This window comes from Biomphalaria glabrata, chromosome 6 (assembly GCF_947242115.1).
Source record: "Biomphalaria glabrata chromosome 6, xgBioGlab47.1, whole genome shotgun sequence".
Classification (NCBI taxonomy): domain Eukaryota; kingdom Metazoa; phylum Mollusca; class Gastropoda; family Planorbidae; genus Biomphalaria; species Biomphalaria glabrata.
Genome location: NC_074716.1, coordinates 38,633,046 through 38,653,286, shown reverse-complemented (window position 1 = coordinate 38,653,286; position 20,241 = coordinate 38,633,046). Strand labels below are relative to the sequence as shown.

Here is a 20,241-nt window from a genome sequence, read left to right as displayed (position 1 = left end):
AGATGTAGACCAGATAGCTGCTGGTAAAACTAGTCTAGAAGAGCTTCATAGAGCTGTAGACCAGATAGCTGCTGGTAAAACTAGTCTAGAAGAGCTTCATAGAGATGTAGACCAGATAGCTGCTGGTAAAACTAGTCTAGAAGAGCTTCATAGAGATGTAGACCAAATAGCTGCTGGTAAAACTAGTCTAGAAGAGCTTCATAGAGATGTAGACCAGATAGCTGCTGGTAAAACTAGTCTAGAAGAGCTTCATAGAGATGCAGACCAAATAGCTGCTGGTAAAATTAGCCTACAGGAGCTGTAGACAAGATACTGGTCAAACTCCTGACAATACATATACAAGACATTACACTACAGATGCTAGACAGACCGATACAAATTGTTGACATTGGAAAAATAAAATGCTAACATCAACTTGTTAATTCACAGTACAGTATTACAACGTTAAACATGACTGCTCTGAATAACCCTTCGGGTCTTTTCCCTGCTGCGTCCCTGCATCTTTTCACTAGGCGTAAGTCTAACAAGCAAAACGTGATTTAAAATAAAACAAAAATAAACCACTTGAATCTAAGTGTTCCCCTCATGTTGTTTTGTTGGTTTTTTAAGCGCTTAGTCTACCCCTCCATCTTGTACCCGCCTGTTGAGCTTAGAATGTAGTTTACGATGTGACCTATGACCTATGAACCCACGCTACACATTCAAATGTAGGCCACGTTAGTGACGTAATTGTAGCGTATAAATCATGTGATATGATTAGATGGAGGGGCGGGTTAAAAGCAGAGCTTTAGGTTTTTTTGTTTTTGTATGTGCGTGCGTGTTCGTTACGTGTGTGTGTGTGTTTGTACACCAAAAAAAAATGTGAGCTTCTTGTGGCAACGTATTTCGCCGTATTTGCATACAACTTTTTAAGAATGTTTCTTTTTTTTTTTTCTCTTCTAGAATTGAACTCAGCGAACAGTTGGGCGGGGGGAAGGAAGGGGGGGATGCAGTCGGGATATGACACGGTCTTTGAAACAGTTACTGACGCAGTGCGCCCCCCTACAGCCATCTTTCATCAAGATATGTCACAGGGAACAGTGTCAACCCTCTCCTCCCCCTTCCTTTCCCTCCATGGCCCCCATGACCATACCCCCCCCCCCCGAAACTTTTTTTTTGTCCGTTTAACTTGTCTCCTGTTGCTGCTCTATCTACACTCTGTGCATGGACCAAACTGTCAAGTTAGAAGTGTGTCTAGTCGGGGAGGGTTGAGAAAAGGGGGGGAGGGATGGATGCCGCAGGTAACAATAGGAAGATGGCTGAAGAGATGGGCGATATGTGAGGCGGTGAGAAAGGGACTTCTGCCATCATTGCCACATATACACTACATCACTACACTTAAGGCAACACTCCTGTGGGGCGCTGCGATACGTTGTGTTGCAAAAGATACAGACATAGGCTCAAGAAACCTTGCGACAGACATTGGCTCAAGAAACCTTGCGACAGACATTGGCTCAAGAAACATTGAGACAGACATAGGCTCAAGAAACCTTGCGACAGACATTGGCTCAAGAAACCTTGTGAAGATTTGACAAGCCAGCATAACGTATTAACCTGACTACAGAAATAGACCGCCACATGTCTGTACGACGTGGCAACGTGCTATTGGTCTAAACTGCCCTCAGGATGTGACGTTGCAGGTCAGTGTTCAGGCCTTCTCTAACGATTGGCCTCGAACAGACCCTGTTGGCCGTACACTTGGCATTCGTTAGATCGCCTTAGGAGTAATTAGAGGGGCGTGTTGTAAGGCGCTTGAAGACTGGGATTCCGAATTTCGGGAATTCTGAGGCGCCTCTGAGTCAAACCTGAAAGTAGTTGGATAAGCAAAGGCGTTTGGGTTCTGTGCTGGCCACATGACATTCTCGTTAACCGTCGGCCATAGAAACCTTAACATCATCTTCCTTATAGATCATAAGCTCTGAGACCGGGGCACCTTACTTACTTTGCCTTATAGAGTTAACTAAGAATAAAGACTCTCTTTAACAGTGTCACATTATATCACTTTTGCTTCTTTGTTTTTCCTGAAGTTAGTTGACTAAGTTGTTAAAATATGTCCGAGACCATACGGTAAGCCGGGGCAGTGGCCAACACTTCTGTTACTCTCTTGAACAGATGCCAGGTGTCTATGACATGCTGCTGGTCAGAGGCGTTTAAACTCTTTACCTGGATTCGAGCCCCCACCCTATATTCAGCAGTCAAGCTTCTTCCACGTGCGTCACTTGCCAAACACGCCGTAGATCTCCACACACACAAATAAAGATTGAAACATTCTTACACATTTACAATTAAAACTCGGCATTTACTCTACATACACACATACACATATATAGAGACACACAAGTAGGCCTATATTACTACACGCTCATAAAAACCACATAGACGCACACACAAAGTAAAAGAACTTTGAAGATAAGGTTTCTGCACTGTACATTGTTTGTGTGTTTATATGTGTTAGTGACTGAGTGTGTGTCTTGAATTCCCATAGATATCGCCATTGAGAAAAAAAATGTTTCTGAAGGTGAAGGCCGTCCTTGTTTTCCAGACTTTGCCCTGCGACCTTGAGTTACATAAACGTCGATCACTGAAAATGTAACAATTCAAACAATATCCCTTTCAAACTTTGAGACCTATATAGCAGATTAATGATAACTAAGATGTCACGTGACTAGCACAACGAGCTTTACTTTCCACAAATAATGTGGAGTTGGGTGGACTCAGGGTTATCCTGAAAATTCATATATATATATATTTTTTTATTAAACCTGACAATTCATATATATATATATATATATTATTAAGTCAAGCACTTTTCTGAACTAGTAGTAGGTTGTTGACCAACAAAACGAACAAAATACTGAAATGAAGAGGAAGACTTGAGTGTAACTTGAGGAAGAGAAGACAGAAGCACAACTTGAGGAAGAGAAGACAGAAGCACAACTTGAGGAAGAGAAGACAGAAGCACAACTTGAGGAAGAGAAGACAGAAGCACAACTTGAGGAAGAGAAGACAGAAGCACAACTTGAGGAAGAGAAGACAGAAGCACAACTTGAGGAAGAGAAGACAGAAGCACAACTTGAGGAAGAGAAGACAGAAGCACAACTTGAGGAAGAGAAGACAGAAGCACAACTTGAGGAAGAGAAGTCAGAAGCACAACTTGAGGAAGAGAAGTCAGAAGCACAACTTGAGGAAGAGAAGACAGAAGCACAACTTGAGGAAAAGGAAGTCCTGGGTAAAAACGACCAATGACAATCCTACAATGTTACAAGACACGGTGGGTGGGTTGCCTGGTCGTGCCGAATGCGCTCAAGACCGACGTCAGGGTTTGAATCCTGTCTACCGCATTCATTTGCCGTCCTGCAGGAAGTCTGGGCTATGGCGTGTCAAAGTTCACGAATGTGAGAAAGCTCACTCCTTACAAAACATACTAATGGTGCAAACAGTTTAATGTGCAGGCAGTGATGTCGTTCTATCCTGCCCGGTCGGCACAAAGTAGAAAATCCCTTAGCCCTTTCCAAATATCAAAAAGGTTGAAAAAAGTTTCTTATGTACGTTAGGGTCCTGACTTTATCTCTGATGGATTGGTACCATGACCTTTAACAATGGTACTTTTATGAAATGGAAAGAAAATACAAGTGAACTCTGAATGAAGAATCTACCAGGAAAAGTTGAACGGATCTTTTACTTTTTGTGGAACATGATAATAAGGCAACATATTTGATTTGTACAGAAAGTAGCTTAAAAAACAACAACAACATAGAAGCAGCATTATAAAATAGATATGAAGGCATTCTTGGTTTGAGCCGCGAATAAAAAGAAATGTGAAGTTACGTTTAGAGATGGATGTATGGGAACATTGAACAAAAAGTGACCAAAAAAAAAGTCGTCAGCTAGGTAGATGTTGCTGACATTTTAAGTATTAAGCTATTTTCCGACGCGTAAAAAAAAAGATAACTTGTAGATATCCCATTAATTCATGTAAGTGCTAGGTCCTCAAGTCTCTAATCAAATTGTTACAGGTCGAGTTCATTTCATTTTTTTTACCTTTGCGGTCATGTGGCCCGCGACACGAGTGTCGGAAATTAAAATGGCCCGCAGGTCGGATTAGGTTGGGCATCACTGTGCAGCATAAGTATTAAATGTGTAAAAACAGGTTTCCATGACTTTTTACTTCTACAGAATAAATCGTGCGTTTAATTTGACACCGTTGACTGTTCATCTTCCATCTTAATGACAAATATCGAATTAAAGAGAAAAAAAATTACAGTGACCGAGACTTTTGCTCCTATTAAGATTTGACTCTGTCCTCGTCACTGCTTCTCAAACTGCCTTTGGCGGAGCCGTTATAGTGTTGTCAGTACTACATAGTGATGAGATATAGTTCAAGAGTGTACTGCCTGGCTCTGAGTATTAGAACATTTCATTCACGTCTCGGCTTAAGTAAATGCGTCATCTCGCCTCGTTCTGGTTAAAGGGAGTGGCCATTAACTGGAGTACGGTAACAAGAGTCGTTTGCTTGGGAAGGGGGGAGTGCAGTTTGTACTGAAACGAGTTCATTTAGTGCTCTTGCAATAGGAACAGAATGACGCAATGATTAGCAAGAGAGGGAAACAAAAAGAAACTGGTGGAGAGTGACAGAACAGAAAGTGGCTATGAGAAAGAAAACAAAGACAAACATCGTGAAATTGAAGATAGAAATGAAAGAAAGAAAAGAGAGTGTGATAGTGAAATGGGAGAATGGAAAGAATATGGAAATATGGAAAACAAAATATTAATGAAATGAATTTATTTTCGAGTTGTCACACCCATCAATATGACAGGTCACTTTTGTGTCATTCTTTGATTAGACTGACCTAGATCTATGCTGGAAGACATTGTCTTTTGTAATAATCAGCGTTCAATTTGTGTTTATATGTTTACAGAATTTTATTGTCATTCCAGCCCACCCCAGAATTATTTTAATTATTATTATTTTTCTTCCATCAGCACAAACTTTGTATGAAGTGATGGAAATGAAAACCACATATTTTATTTATTAAGGTAGAAGCAAAATTTTGTGTAACATTTAGTAACGTGAGAGGCGCGGTGGCTTAGCTCTAAAGTGCTTGGCTTTCGAACCGGGGGTCCCGGGTTCGAATCCAGGTGAAAACTGGGATTTTTAATTTCGGGATCTTTGGGCGCCTCTGAGTCCACCTAGCTCTAATGGGTACCTGACATTAGTTGGGGAAAAGTAAAGGCGGTTGGTCGTTGTGCTGGCCACATGACACTCTTGTTAACCTTGGGCCACAGAAATAGATGACCTTTACATCATCTGCCCCATAGATCTCAAGGTCTGAAAGGGGAAACTTAACTTTTTTTAAAAAACGTGACCAAAACTTTAACCAAGTTGTGTCACGATAAACTAAACAATTTCATGGACTCCTAATTCAAATTCACTGCTGTCAACTAAATAAACAAAAAAAAGAGTACTGCTCTAGTTTCAACACTATCTGAATGGTACTTCACACCGGAGTCACCAAAAAGCGAACTATTTATGTTTTGTTTTTTTTTCGCCTTATACGAAACTCTTCAGTAAAGCTTCTTGCTGTTGTAGAAGAATTATTTTCTTAGGACAGCACCAAGTTCTGTAGATTGACTCTAGTGGTACTTTGTCACGTTGGCAGCCGTCGGGGTTCCAAGCAACATACTACGTCAATAGGATTATTTAGTATGCATGTCTTTGTCTCCCAAATAAAGGTGAAAAAAAGACAGCCATTTAATTTTAGTCCAGGATACGTACACACCCCCCCCCTCCTTCCCTGTCTGACCATAATACATTTTGTGCCCCCTGTCTGACTTGTACACCGTGTGCCACTTTCTGCTGCCGCCTGTCTCGTGCTTGTCAAATGAAGACTTTGTATACGTCACACACGGGAATGAGTGTGTGGGTGTATGACGTCCTTCTGATTGTCTGTCAAGTGTCGGAAGTCGCACATCATTCTAAAAACATATGCTTACTTAGATCTACTCTACTTGTACAAACTCTGTGTGTGCTTGAGTAAGTTCTTTAGTCACCGTTTGAAAAGAGGCTGTAAAACAATTATGAAATGCCTGTCTGATCTTGTGGTTTGAGTTCGCCAAAGTGTCGTCACTCTGATCTCAAGCGAGAACTCTGTTACATCATTGTATGGAAATAAATAAAAGAGTCGAAGTCTGCCATTGACAGCACAGCTCTTCTAAGCCAACTCTGTTTACTAACAAAGATTTGTGTATCGTTTTTATGAATTAAACCTTTAATCCTTGAGTTGTGCAGTGAACTGGACACAAGACACAGTTTTTGTAGTAGCCATTAACGGTTACCTCTTTTCAACTTATTTCCAAAGCTTCTATCAACTCACTATGTCTGTCTGTCTGTCTGTCTGGTAAAAAGTTTGGAAGTTTCTCCGACACCCAATCTGGGATCGAGCTGAAATTTGGCACTATTATTTCTTTTACCTGACAACAAACAAAAAAATCAATTTTAAAAAAGTTAACCAATTTGTGAATTAACTATTGGTAATTAATTATTTTGTTTGTTTTTTGTTTGGTATCTAGAACAAGGGAAAGAAATTGTACATGAATGAAACGGTGATATAATTTGAAATAGTCCCCTTTTATAGGTCACTTTAAATTGAATCAAGCAATATATAACTATACAATCTTCTCTATGTATAAATATCTCATTAACAGAGCAGAATGGTTAGCATGCAGGCCCGAGGAGGCATGAGCCACGAGTTCGAATTCAGGTCAATCCTTTCTTTAAATTTATAAATGCTTTTAAAAAACAATTATCTATCCAGATATCCCTTTCTTTGCCCCCCCCCCATTTTCCCAACTGGTCTAGATAAGTGCTAGGATCATGGCGTAGTGAAAACGCTAAACAAAAACAATGGACCTCATTCACTAATCGTAAACAAACAACATTGAGCCACGTGATTCTCTCTTTCTTCTAATTTTAATCAACAATGGTTATCACGGAATATCACGTACAGTTGTTTTTTTTTCCATTGTTTTATCACGTGACCGTTCGTTGTAGTGAATGAGGTCCATTGGTAAAACTAAAATTCATCGCATAGATTTATTATTGTTGGTCTAATACCAATGTACTGACATGACTGATTGATACAACAACACTTAATATAAGCTTTGTTTTGTTTTGTTTTTTCAAAAGTATTGATCTGTTTTTCTTGTCTTTAGTTTTTGTATAAATTTCTTCTACAACGAATTTTAGTGTCCTGGAGTTTTACACTAGTTTACATCTATATTTTGTATGCAAATATTATGCTATTTAGTTGTAGGTTGGGGATGAATGGGTTTAGTAAATTAAATACATGGTTTATGGCCAGGTGAGTAAATTAAGTCATTGTGTACAATTAATCAGTAGTTATCTCAACAAGTCCCATCCAAAATATAGGTCAACCAAACAGACCAATAAGAGAACAAAATACATACAATGAACAACGAAAGAAACTGAAAAGATTGTAAGAGATTTTAAGCTAAATAGACAAACTCGACAATGTCACAGTGGCCAAATAAAATTAAACAAAGCATTTTCTGCTTACTATATAAGAGCTTCAACTCCCATTCCGAAAAAAAAAAAAGTGAACACAGACTATTCTAATGTTTGTACAATCACATTTGTACATTCTACCCTGTTATGATTAAACGTCAATAACACTTTTGTTTGTATTCAGAAAACGTTACTTTCGGTATAGAATTATAGGAAAATGCATGCTCTTTGTATATAACACAATTACACCCTTATAAACCAAAAATTAATTTAATTTAAAGGGGTCAAATCATCGATGGTATCGTCAGTTAGGAGAGAGAGAGTGAAGAACATCCCCCATAGTAATAGTTTCATTAATATTAACCATTTGATTCAGCCTTGAACTTTAATTAAAATGTTGTTTTTTAAACTTGTATTTTTAATACTAACAGTTTATAACATCAAACCGCTGCAAGAGAGAAAAAGAAGAGAAAGCGAAATAAAAGAATGTTGGGGCTAGGTATTGATACTAGAGCTTTTAAAATTGATTCGACGGTGCTGAAAAGTTGACAAAAGTATTACATGGTTTAAAAATACCTCGCTTGTCAATACTCTCGTATTCTGTACACTGGATATACCTAAATGCAGGGCCGGCCTTAGGGCACTGCAGCCTATGCGGCCACGGTGGGCCTCGCACTTTCGTAGGCCCCGCGCAAACTCAAGTTGCAAATTATTAAATTAAACCATTTTTAACTTATTATAAACATGGTTCACGCGGCGTCCTGATTTTTCAGGAGCTCCTGAACTTATTAAGATATTTACTTTATTTACTTTAATAGTCATCGACATATAAATATAGATCTAAATCTATCTCGATCTCTTTAAAAAAATCAAAAGTGATATTTTTCTAGCTGATATTAAATCTAAAAGGCAGAACTACCATCTACTCAAATCTACTGTAAATGGCTCGTAAAGTAAAGTTTACCACAATTTTGCACTTAGTAAAGCATGAATAAAGTAGAAAGATACATTTATTCTCTAACAAAAAATTCTTCATTTTTACCTACCTAATATCCTTATCCCTACCCAGACTAGGCCCCGCGAAATCCTTTTCGCATAGGGACCCGCAATCTGTAGGACCGGCCCTGCCAAAATGCTTGCTATTCATGGATCTCCAATAAAATATGATCTTGTTATGGTCTGCTTATGGTTTTCCGAACGCTTGCCTTTCTTTTTATTGCAATTCCTCTTATAAGCTTGAAAACTCTTCATCGATCGGTGGATGGACGAGGATTTTCAAAAACAGCTCTTAAGATTATTCTAGGACTTGACAGTTTATGTATATCTAGGTTGGGGGGGGGGGGAATTACCAGCTTATTTACGACACAGTGAAAACTCTGGTTTAATCGTTATAAGTTTTCAACATATAATCATCTTAAAATTAAATTAGGCTATTTCGAACACGCACTCATCGGGTATTCCCAAACTCGACTCCAATGTTTCTTTGCATTGACTAAAGAGTTGAATAAATAATTAGACGCTCCTGAACATATTGCGCACCATTTTTTTTGTAGAAATGAGCTGGACTGTAACAGAAGAATTTGATTGTTTATGGTCACTGGAAAGATTCCTTGCAATAGTGAAGCAACCCAAGAAATAAATAGAATGAGAAATTATAGGCTACCACCAGCTTCTTAAAGGAGAACTTGATTAAAAAAACAAACATTTTTTTATAAAGGCAATGTTGATTTGGGGAAAGAGGGGCTGAGTGGTTAAGCACGTGGCTTCTGAACCTGGGGTCCTCGGGATTTTTGTGTCGCCCCTAAGTCCACTCAACTCTAATATGTACCTGACTTTAGTAGCGGTTTAATTTGGGTTGGTCGTTGTGCTGGCCACACGACACCCTGCTCGCTAACCGTTGGCCAAAGAAACAGATGACCTTAACATCATCTGCCCTATAGATCGCAAGGTCTTAAGGGGGAACTTAATGTTGACGTGTAAGACATAGTATAATGGACCATTTAGTTTCAATAATACAACGATCCAAACATTTCTATTATATAAAGAGTGGTTAGAATCATAATGTTTTTAAAAACAGGACCAATGAAACTTTATCTTAAAATCTTTTCGACTCGTGCAACGCCTGATTCTGATCCATTCAAAAGATGACTTTAGACCTACAACTGTCGCCTTATGACGGCCCGAATTTACTGTGCAAACTCACTTCGTATTTTTTTAGGGACCTCCGTGGTGAAAAGTTTTTTGGTTTTGTGTTTGTCCGTCTGTCACGTTTAGTTCTCAAAAACTAAAATCGAAATTTTGTTTTACTGACTGTATGAAAATTAAAAGAAAGCAAGATTTATTAGCCAATTTTTTATGATCTATATAGATGTTTTAAAACCAGAATTAACGTTGGCCGAATTTAGGAATCAGGACTTTGTGCAATGTCTTAACTCTTGACATTATTCGTACGTGCTCTGCTATGGCATCACGGGAAATCTAGTTTGAAATGTTCATTCTGCAAGGAGGAAAAACTCTCATGATTAAGACTTTGTAGAGAACATGGTATTTTTTTTTTTTTTTGCAAACACGAACATTTTTTTTTATTTTTTGATAATCTTAAAGTTCATGCAGTTCTTTAATCTAAAGTTTCTTGTAGTTTTTTAATCTTGAAGTTCTTTAATCTTGAAGTTCTTTAATCTTGAAGTTCTTTTAAAATATATATTTATAATCAGTATTACGGATATGTGGCTTCTTTGAACCCAAAAGCTCAATAGAAATCTGATTTCACCTCATAATCGCGTCCTCAAAAAGTACCAAAACCTGCCCTTTAATTCTCTTTGTTTATCAATAAACGGACCCACGTGAGCAGCCTTCGAGTTCGTGTGAAAACGGGCAAAAGCGACATACGCTATTCCGAAAACGAGCAGAGAGAGAGCACCGTGTATTCATGTGTAAGCATACATAAAGAAAAGTAAACTTTCAGAGGCAGTTGCTGTTAGCTTGAATAAGATAATGTCATGTGATTGTGCAATGTAATGTCTCAGTCCCGGTAGATCAACAGGAGCAGCAGCCCTCGCATCAAGTGTCCATGACTAACTCTCGTTGTTATCTTTCTCCATTGACAGTTTCTCTTGCACCTCAGCTACAACTAATAGCTCTATCTGATGACCTCCACCCCTTCCACACCTCCCTCAGTGACTTTCAATATCCCCCCCCCCTTTTCGCCCTATTCTAGCATCTCATTTTATGTGACACATACAATGTAAAAGCTCCAAGCAAAACACAGGGGCGTGTCTGAAGTCGCTGATTAAACAGAAGAGAAAAAAAAAACACCAGAAAACTCAAGCCCTCATTTATTGACAGGTGATTACGTGATGAGGGTAAGTCTTGATAAGAGAAGGGGGGATACACAAGAAGGCAGGCGGCGTGTACTTTTATGTATAATTGGCAAAGGTCATGTGTACTTTACTGGGGCTGAAAGAAAACAATGCTGAAATGGGGGGTGGGGTGGGGGTGGAGGGAGTGTTTGCAATCAATCAGGGGTTCTGAATCTTTTCTGTCCTTGTCCCTTTGTAGATTTGACTCTATCGCTTTCTATTATTCTTTTAGTCCTTCATCTAAGCAATGCGATATACATGCTCTCCAAATGTGTCTAGAGTCAGTCACTGAAAGAAATAATCCTACATCAATAATACAGTGAGCTACGTATTATATAAGTCTATCATATTTACATAATATTTCTGCTACCGCTCTCTTTGGCTCACTCCATTGGCTTCCTGTAAAATCAAGAATAGACTACATGGTGGCCACACTTTGTCATCAGTCTATATACAATAAATAAATATCCATATGTCCCTCAGAGAACACTGCGCTCCATGGACTCAACGCTTTTAGTGGTACCACGTTTCTCCCTCAAAAGTTACGATTTGGGGGCCTTTTTCACTCACTCCCCATAAATCTCAGACAACATGCTTCACTACATTCAAGAAGAACATAAAGACCTATCTGTTCAAAACTAGATTAGTTTGAAATAAGAAACCCTATAACCAGCAGATAAAAGCAAAAAGTTCACAATTCTTAGCGATTGGCAAGTCTTCCAGTTCAAGTGATTGGAAACATCGTCATAAAAAAAAAATAGACAAATAAAACCTTAACTTTTAATCATCTTTTTATTTCTTTAGAACCCTAAAAAATGTAAACTTCCTGGCAAGGAAATGTTTAGTTTCGTTTTAAATGTACAACAGCTATTTGGTTTCCCGCCATTTCTCTCCTATGTGCACTCTTTGTCCTCGACTGCAGACGACTCTCTCGTCCTTTATTTAGTCTACAGGAGAGTCGGCTTCATCAAGATTGAGACACACTGCAATTAAAAAAATATGAAATGTACTTCCTAGGGCCTGAGACTCCGTTGCAGTGACTAGTTCATTTTGGCAAACACTGAGAGTTGCACTTTTAAATCAGATTACTTTCGTCCGCCGCCCCACAACCCCCTCCCCAGTTTCACAGTGGGATACATCATGAGATCTGATTGAGATTTACATACAATACACGTTTTAAAAAAAAATCCACCATAGAATTAAACTCCCAGTACAAAGCAATCCAAATAAGGAAGTTCGACGCGGTAACTCAGCACTTCTTATTAATATCAGGTTCTATAGATCCAGGGCCGGCACAGACAATTGGGGGGCCCTATGCCAAACGGATTGCGCGGGGCCAAGTCCGGGTAGGGATAAGAATAATAAGTAAAAATTAAGATTTTGTTTTAGAAAATAAATTCGTCTTTTGCATTTTAATCATTTTAATGAAGTAAACTATTAAATACAATAAAGTAATGGAACTTCCGGTTTTGGTTAAATTTCGCCATATTGTTACATTCTGAAAGCTGACAATGCCTTTTTTTTATCGCTCTTAGGGTTGGCGTTTTCAATAATGAATGACACTCAAAAATGACAAATTTTGTCTATTTTTCGGGATATTTTTTTATGATTTTAATACATTCAGGAGATTTCCATAACTTTTTTTTGTTTGTACACTTTGTGATTTCAGGAGATTTCCAGGAGCTCCAGGAAAATCAGGAGGCCGCAGGAATATAAGTTAAAACGTTTAATTATTTACACCTAGAATTAGCGCGGGCTACAAAAGTGCGGGGACCACTGCGGCTGCATAGGTTGCAACCTACAGAAGAACTATTTTATTTTAAAAATACATATAGTCGAAAAACACTTTTTTATAGTATAAAAAAAATCATTTATGTCCATGTATTTATGTATGTCCATGTATTTATGTATGTCCATGTATTTATGTATGTCCATGTATTTATGTATGTCCATGTATTTATGTATGTCCATGTATTTATGTATGTCCATGTATTTATGTATGTCCATGTATTTATGTATGTCCATGTATTTATGTATGTCCATGTATTTATGTATGTCCATGTATTTATGTATGCCCATGTATTTATGTATGTCCATGTATTTATGTATGTCCATGTATTTATGTATGTCCATGTATTTATGTATGTCCATGTATTTATGCTAATTGTAAAACTCTTGATAGCAAATGTACTATAGCAATTTTGATTACATCAAGTCTTAGATCAAGCTCGAAATGGCTAATTAAAAAAAAAACACGATGGATTTATTTTTTACTGCCGGGTAAAATGACGTAACCTTGTGATGTACAAGTAAGGTGACCTGTGCAGGTGACATGTACTGTTTTTACAAAGCCACATGTCAACGTGATCTGACACACTTCAGAGCAAACGATTTAATTAATTGACTTTTTGTGTCTCAAAGAAACAAATGTGTGAATGTATGGAGTGGACACTGGAAAACTCAATGTAAGTTGTCTGTATAGAACTGGAAACAAGTGTTATGGACAATGGTCTCTTCCTTGAATAAATATCAGATGAATCACAACACTGACAAGTTTTTGTCTCGCTCTTTCATTTCAATCTATTTTTAACGGCAACTACTAGAGATACACTATTGTGTTTGTGTTTTCTGTCTGTTGAGCTCAATTCTCGAAAACGTAAAGCGCTAGTACAAATTTGTCGTCTGCACGGTGTTTGATTGCAAAATCTATTTATTGGAGATTTTCAAACATGGATAGAAATCTATAAATAGCTTTTTGGTGTCTCCGGTGCACAGAAAGCGGAAGTGTTTGACTAAACCATAGAAAAAGTTTTTTATAACTTTTCAGAATGTGTAGAAACCAACTTCTTAGTTTGTAGCACATGAATCAACTTTCAATATGGCGTCCTTTCAATTACTTTGTCTTAATATCTTTTCATTATATCGCCTCCGTATTTCTTCATATTCCTTCCTCTCTTTTTTTCCCCTCCATAATTTCATAATTAATTGTTTGACTTATCCGCATAATTTTCGAAAGTCTCTCAACTTATAAGAAGCTATATAAATACGTAGAGATTATTTCTTAAAACCAACAAAAAAATGGACTGACTTTAAAGTGTTCGTCACAGGTACTATTTTGATCAAGCAAAGTGTTGGGAGTTGGCAAGAGCAGTGGCGGAGCAGTCATAGCGCCAAGAGGCTCGTTGATTTCAGGCCCTTGTGTAAGAAGGGCCTACGGGGGCCATTGAAAGAAGGTGGTTTATTACTTTTTTACAAAAGACTTATAAGCATGAGGGGGGGGGAGTTATAAGCACTATCACTTGAAAGAAGTCGTTACTGGGTTGAGTGTGAGGATACTTCTTCTTATGAAAGGTTTTACACATCCGATTGTAACTATTGCAACTCTATAGGTACAGACATGAAGACATGACTTTGTGTTCTCTCTTGATATATATATATTATGTCACTCAACATTCATGTTTCCTCTTTTTTTTCTTTTTTTTTTTTGGGGGGGGGGGGTTTGGGGGGGGGAATGGGGGAGTTGCACCATCATATAATTAAACTCAGGCCTGCGGCTACATTGCCACGTCACGGTTGCATACAGGCTAATAAATGTCGAGTAAGAAAACTTCTCTCGATCAATGAAAAAGGGGGGGGGGGCAGAATGTACTTTTAATCTTTGAATTTCACAAGTAACAAGTGATAGTATTCACAAGTAACAAGTGATAGTATTCACAAGTAACAAGTGATAGTATTCACAAGTAACAAGTGATAGTATTCACAAGTAACAAGTGATAGTATTCACAAGTAACAAGTGATAGTATTCACAAGTAACAAGTGATAGTATTCACAAGTAACAAGTGATAGTATTCACAAGTAACAAGTGATAGTATTCACAAGTAACAAGTGATAGTATTCACAAGTAACAAGTGATAGTATTCACAAGTAACAAGTGATAGTATTCACAAGTAACAAGTGATAGTATTCACAAGTAACAAGTGATAGTATTCACAAGTAACAAGTGATAGTATTCACAAGTAACAAGTGATAGTATTCACAAGTAACAAGTGATAGTATTCACAAGTAACAAGTGATAGTATTCACAAGTAACAAGTGATAGTATTCACAAGTAACAAGTGATAGTATTCACAAGTAACAAGTGATAGTATTCACAAGTAACAAGTGATAGTATTCACAAGTAACAAGTGATAGTATTCACAAGTAACAAGTGATAGTATTCACAAGTAACAAGTGATAGTATTCACAAGTAACAAGTGATAGTATTCACAAGTAACAAGTGATAGTATTCACAAGTAACAAGTGATAGTATTCACAAGTAACAAGTGATAGTATTCACAAGTAACAAGTGATAGTATTCACAAGTAACAAGTGCTAGTATTGTTCATTGCAACGGAATCGTCTATTTAAAAAAAAGATTTATGAGAGGGAGAGGCGGGGGGAAGGTGGAAGGGGAGCAGGTTTAGAGATGGTCAAACTGATCTCCTGTACACGAAATGTACACATACTAGGCCCAATTTAAAGAGAAAACCACACAAAGCTCTCAGCGTAACATGCAACACTGCAGTTTATTGCCGCGCTTAGAATTGTGGGTAGTCGTGGGTCTTTGAATCTAGGTCAAGGCCGATGTTGCGATTTTTAAGTGGCAGTAAATAAAAAAAAGATTTATTTAGCTTTGCGTTTCGAGTAATAAATGTAAATCAATCTACAACTATTGCAAAACGTATATTTTGATGATTTGAAAGTAAAAAGCTGGCCAAATAAAGAGACATTCAAATGCACAATATGCTAGTAGTCAAGGACACTAAATTTAAGTTTCACTTTCAACCAATTTTAAAAATTAAGGTGCAAAAAAAAATTAACTTCACCATTAATTCTGCAGTGCTAAAAATTCAATACAAATTAAATCGCTTAGTTACGGATTGACCACAATTGGGCTCCAGTCTGAATCCCAACTGGAGCAGAGCTGTGTTTGCTGAGCGCCCAAAAGGCAGCATGAAAACCTCCTACCAGATACTCCCAAAAGGGCTTGCGCTTTATAAAAGCAATTTTTAAAAATGTTTAGCTCAGACAAATATTAGAATTGATCTAATGAAACGTTCCATTTTAAGTTAAAAATGAAACATATAAAAAAATACTTTGTTAAAAGACAAAGTTTATATTAGGCATAGTTGTGTCCATAAGTTCATCCTGTATGGACAACTCCGTATGGGAACCAGAAAACTGATCACCCCCACCTTTGAATTGTGGATGTAATCCAACGAAATCTCAAAGCAGTGATAATCGATATTGATTTCTGGGAAAATATGGCAATAGGTCGCACTAAATGGCAAAGACAGCCAAGGGCATCGAAAAAGCTGGAAGAAAAGCTAAACGAACAAACGACTGGTTCCTAACTTCTGTACCCCCAAAACAAATGGCACCTTAACCCGCGTTATATCTGGACGGGACGGTAATGTCTCTCGAGAATAGAGCCCTAAACCATAGTTACTGTACGAATAGGGCACTACAGTCCCAGATACGAGATGAACCATAGTTATTGTACTAATAGGGCACTACAGTCCCAGATACCAGATGAACCATAGTTACTGTACGAATAGGGCACTACAGTCCCAGATACCAGATGAACCATAGTTACTGAACGAATAGGGCACTACAGTCCCAGATATGAGATGAACCATAGTTACTGTACGAATAGGGCACTACAGTCCCAGATACCAGATGAACCATAGTTACTGTACGAATAGGGCACTACAGTCCCAGATATGAGATGAACCATAGTTACTGTACGAATAGGGCACTACAGTCCCAGATATGAGATGAACCATAGTTAGTGTATGAATGCTGAAAGTAAATAAATAAATATCCAATGACCTTTTGAATGCAATTTTCGGAACGAGTCAAAAGTGATTGACCTTACTTAATATTTTTTTCACCTCTGGCTAAGGTAAGATATGCAAAACGCTTGAGTTATTCTCGATACTTGTATCCCTAGGAATTTCAAAACATTCACTTTTCTTTCAGAGTAGAACTGTTTACTAACATTGTATGTATTTAAGATTCCCCACCCCCTTTTTTAGGGTAAAAGTAAGGCGAACCCCTATCGTCCCCTTCTCCATCTCCGGAATTTTGCAATCACGTGATACCTGATGACCAACCGCTGGGAGCGGAAGGACGCGTTAAGACGCCCAAACACGACAAGATCGCAGTCACACGATCAGCGATGTCTAAGTGGACGCAACAAGTTGAGACTCGCTGTAAAATATTTACGCCAAACATCCGGTCTCTCACTGACGCGTACTCCACCCTCCCCCAGCTTTTTTACATTTTATATTTCCTTGCGATTCGACTCTCTCCCTCCCTTTTATGTGTACCCCCCAACCCAACACCTATGCCAGTTACTCACGCATTATGTCACAGAGAGTGCCACATCACTCACGAGCACTACAACTCTGTTCACTTTGCAGGAGAAAAGGTGTTCCCTCAGGCACTTTATAGCCTGTTGTTTCTAACTGGCGATGGGGTGGTGGAAGGACGCTGGCAGCAAGAACTCACAGCATTTCATATGTTTTGTTTTGTTTTTGTTTGTTACGCTAGGCAGTAAATTAATTGTCACTAAGAGTGACAATTGTTCAGGGACATTGTTTTTTTTTTGTTTTTTTTTTGGGGGGGGGGGTTGCATGCAAATCAAATAGTAGTAAAAAAAAACAACAACTAATTATTTAAAGACAATTCCTAACAATTGCACTAGTCTCGTGCTGCCTTGCACGTGCACGGAGAGTTGAACGAAATGTTGGCTTAACATTTTAATTTGTCACTAGAAACAACTGGTCCACCGGATCTCACCATCATCAACAAGAACAACAACAACAACAACAACAACAAACAACACCAACATTGTCGAAAAGAGACCTAGAAGTGGCCCCTGAGGTGATGCCGTGCTCACATATTACATTACAGACTAACCATTCAATCCCATAGACTCCAGTGACCCCTGAGGTGATGCCGTGCTCACATATTACATTACAGACTAACTATTCAATCCCATAGACTCCAGTGACCTCCATTCGCAATTATTTTCAGTTTACGACTTTGTAAGAGAACAACTTTTGTTAGAGAATGAATGAAAGGTTTGCATCTATTCTAACGTCTGAATGTTATTAGGACATTGTTACTGAAACTGTGGCATCACCACAAACACCAAGCTAGGGGTCTACAGAGCCGTCATCCTCCCTACATTGCTCTATGCCTCAGAAACATGGACAGTGTACAGTAAACATGCAAAGAGACTAAACCGCTTCCACATGACATGTCTGAGAAAAATACTAAATGTCAAATGGCAAGACAAAATACCAGATACAGAAGTCCTTCGAAGAGCGTGTCTGCAAAGCATCCACACAATCCTGATGCAGTCCCAGCTGCGATGGGCAGGTCACATCTACAGAATGGAAGACCACCGCATCCCAAAACGACTCTTGTATGGCCAACTAAGCGAAGGAAAGCGCTCGCAAGGTGGGCAAAGAAAGCGCTTCAGGGACACCCTCAAAGCTTCTCTGAAGGCGTTCAGCATAGACCCAGGCACTTGGGAGACAGAGGCACATGACAGAGCTCCATGGCGTCACGCTGTAAAAACTGGCGCACAGGTTGCTGAGGAAGAAAGAACAACGCAGGCAGAAGAAAAACGCCAGAAAAGAAAAGCAAGACAAACGACACTAGCTCCAGCTGGAAAAACCTGCCCAGTGTGCAGCCGAACATTCCGGGCTCACATAGGTCTCACCAGCCACATGAGGAGGCATAAAACCCCAGTGCAAAGCCCTCAGCCCCCTGGATGACAAAGTGGTCATCATCGAACCACGATGGACGAACTATATACTGAAACTGTAGTTTAAAAGTGTTCGTAAGTTGAACTGTTTCCGTCACAGAAGAGTGGAGTTCCCCTTTCAGACCTCGCCATCTACATATATATAGAGAGAGACAAATTGATTTTAGAATAGTTTATATAATTTTAATTTTAAATATATCAAGCTGCGTAACTTGCAAACAATATGCAGATTTAATTTTAAAAATAAAAATTATGCGATTTCAGAAGTAACCAGAAGTAGCCGTTCGCATCTCTGTAGTAACAATGCAGCTAATGGTGAACTCAGATTTTTCCGAGAGCTTTTATCTTGTAAGGTCTAAACGAGACAGAGTGAGGGACAGACAAATAACACAAATAGTGGGTTGCCTTTTAAAAGAAGTACTCGTACAATTTCATCGATCGCTCTCTAGATGACGAGGTCAACTAGAAAGAGAGGTAACATGTGAACGTAAAGAGCTGGCTCGTCGAACGTTTCAAATGGTTGCTCTCTATTGGCCAAGTCATCAGACGATCCTGATGTAGGTTGGGTTTTCAAGTAAGTCACAAGTTCCATTCTACTTTAGTGACCTTTTTTTTTTCTTTTACGTATTTCTTATCATTAGTTAAAAACATTTTCCAAGCTAATCAAATGTTTGCATTTAAGTGAAATGTTGAAACTGAACTTTTATTACATGGGTCTACACTATGTCCACGTTGAAACCTAGGGCCGAAATCAGGCTGGAGTAAATAACGCTGGCCAATCCTTGCATTTAAAAAGCTGTCAAAACCAAGAGATTGTGAAGTGTCCGTCTTGGCTGCATGTAGCGCCAGAAACTCTTTGCGGCGTCTTTGTCATACTCGTTGTTCATACTGGCTCGAAATACCTGCATCTGACAGAATTACAATTCAAATGGCTTGAATAGCCTAAACCTTTATGTGAGTCCTGGATTAACTGAGGTAAAATTTGGATTAAGTTCGTGTTTTTAGGTGGATAAACAAATGAGATGACTAGGAGTTATTTACAAGGATATGACAAATGATGGTCTCAGTCTAGAGCTATGGCAGTGAGAGTTCTCTCGACCTTTTTCTTTCATTATTTCCAAGGTATATGTTTTAGTATTTATAAATAGATTACACTTCCAGCATATTTAGATTGATAGCTTTCGTCCTCTTTTATGAGTCCATGCCAGTGGCACTACGTCTCCACGCCCTGACTCTTAGCTGTTGTAGATCTGCCTCTACATCATCAAGCCTGCGTGTCGTGGTCTGCCTCTACATCAAGCCGCCGTGTCGTGATCTGCCTCTACATCATCAAGCCGCCGTGTCGTGGTCTGCCTCTACATCATCAAGCCTGCGTGTCGTGGTCTGCCTCTACATCAAGCCGCCGTGTCGTGGTCTGCCTCTACATCATCAAGCCTGCGTGTCGTGGTCTGCCTCTACATCAAGCCGCCGTGTCGTGATCTGCCTCTACATCATCAAGC

At 38.7% G+C, this 20,241-nt stretch overlaps 1 protein-coding gene across 1 annotated transcript in view; it reads left to right on the top strand.

Moving 5' to 3' along the window:
* The first annotated feature begins 450 nt into the window (after nucleotides 1-450).
* LOC129926877 (uncharacterized) overlaps nucleotides 451-20,241 on the top strand; it is a 77,074-nt gene continuing 57,283 nt past the window's right edge. The window contains exons 1-2 of the mRNA XM_056033349.1: nucleotides 451-514; nucleotides 2,933-3,268. Coding sequence (XP_055889324.1) covers nucleotides 451-514; nucleotides 2,933-3,268 — 400 coding nt within the window. The remainder of the gene's footprint in view (nucleotides 515-2,932; nucleotides 3,269-20,241) is intronic.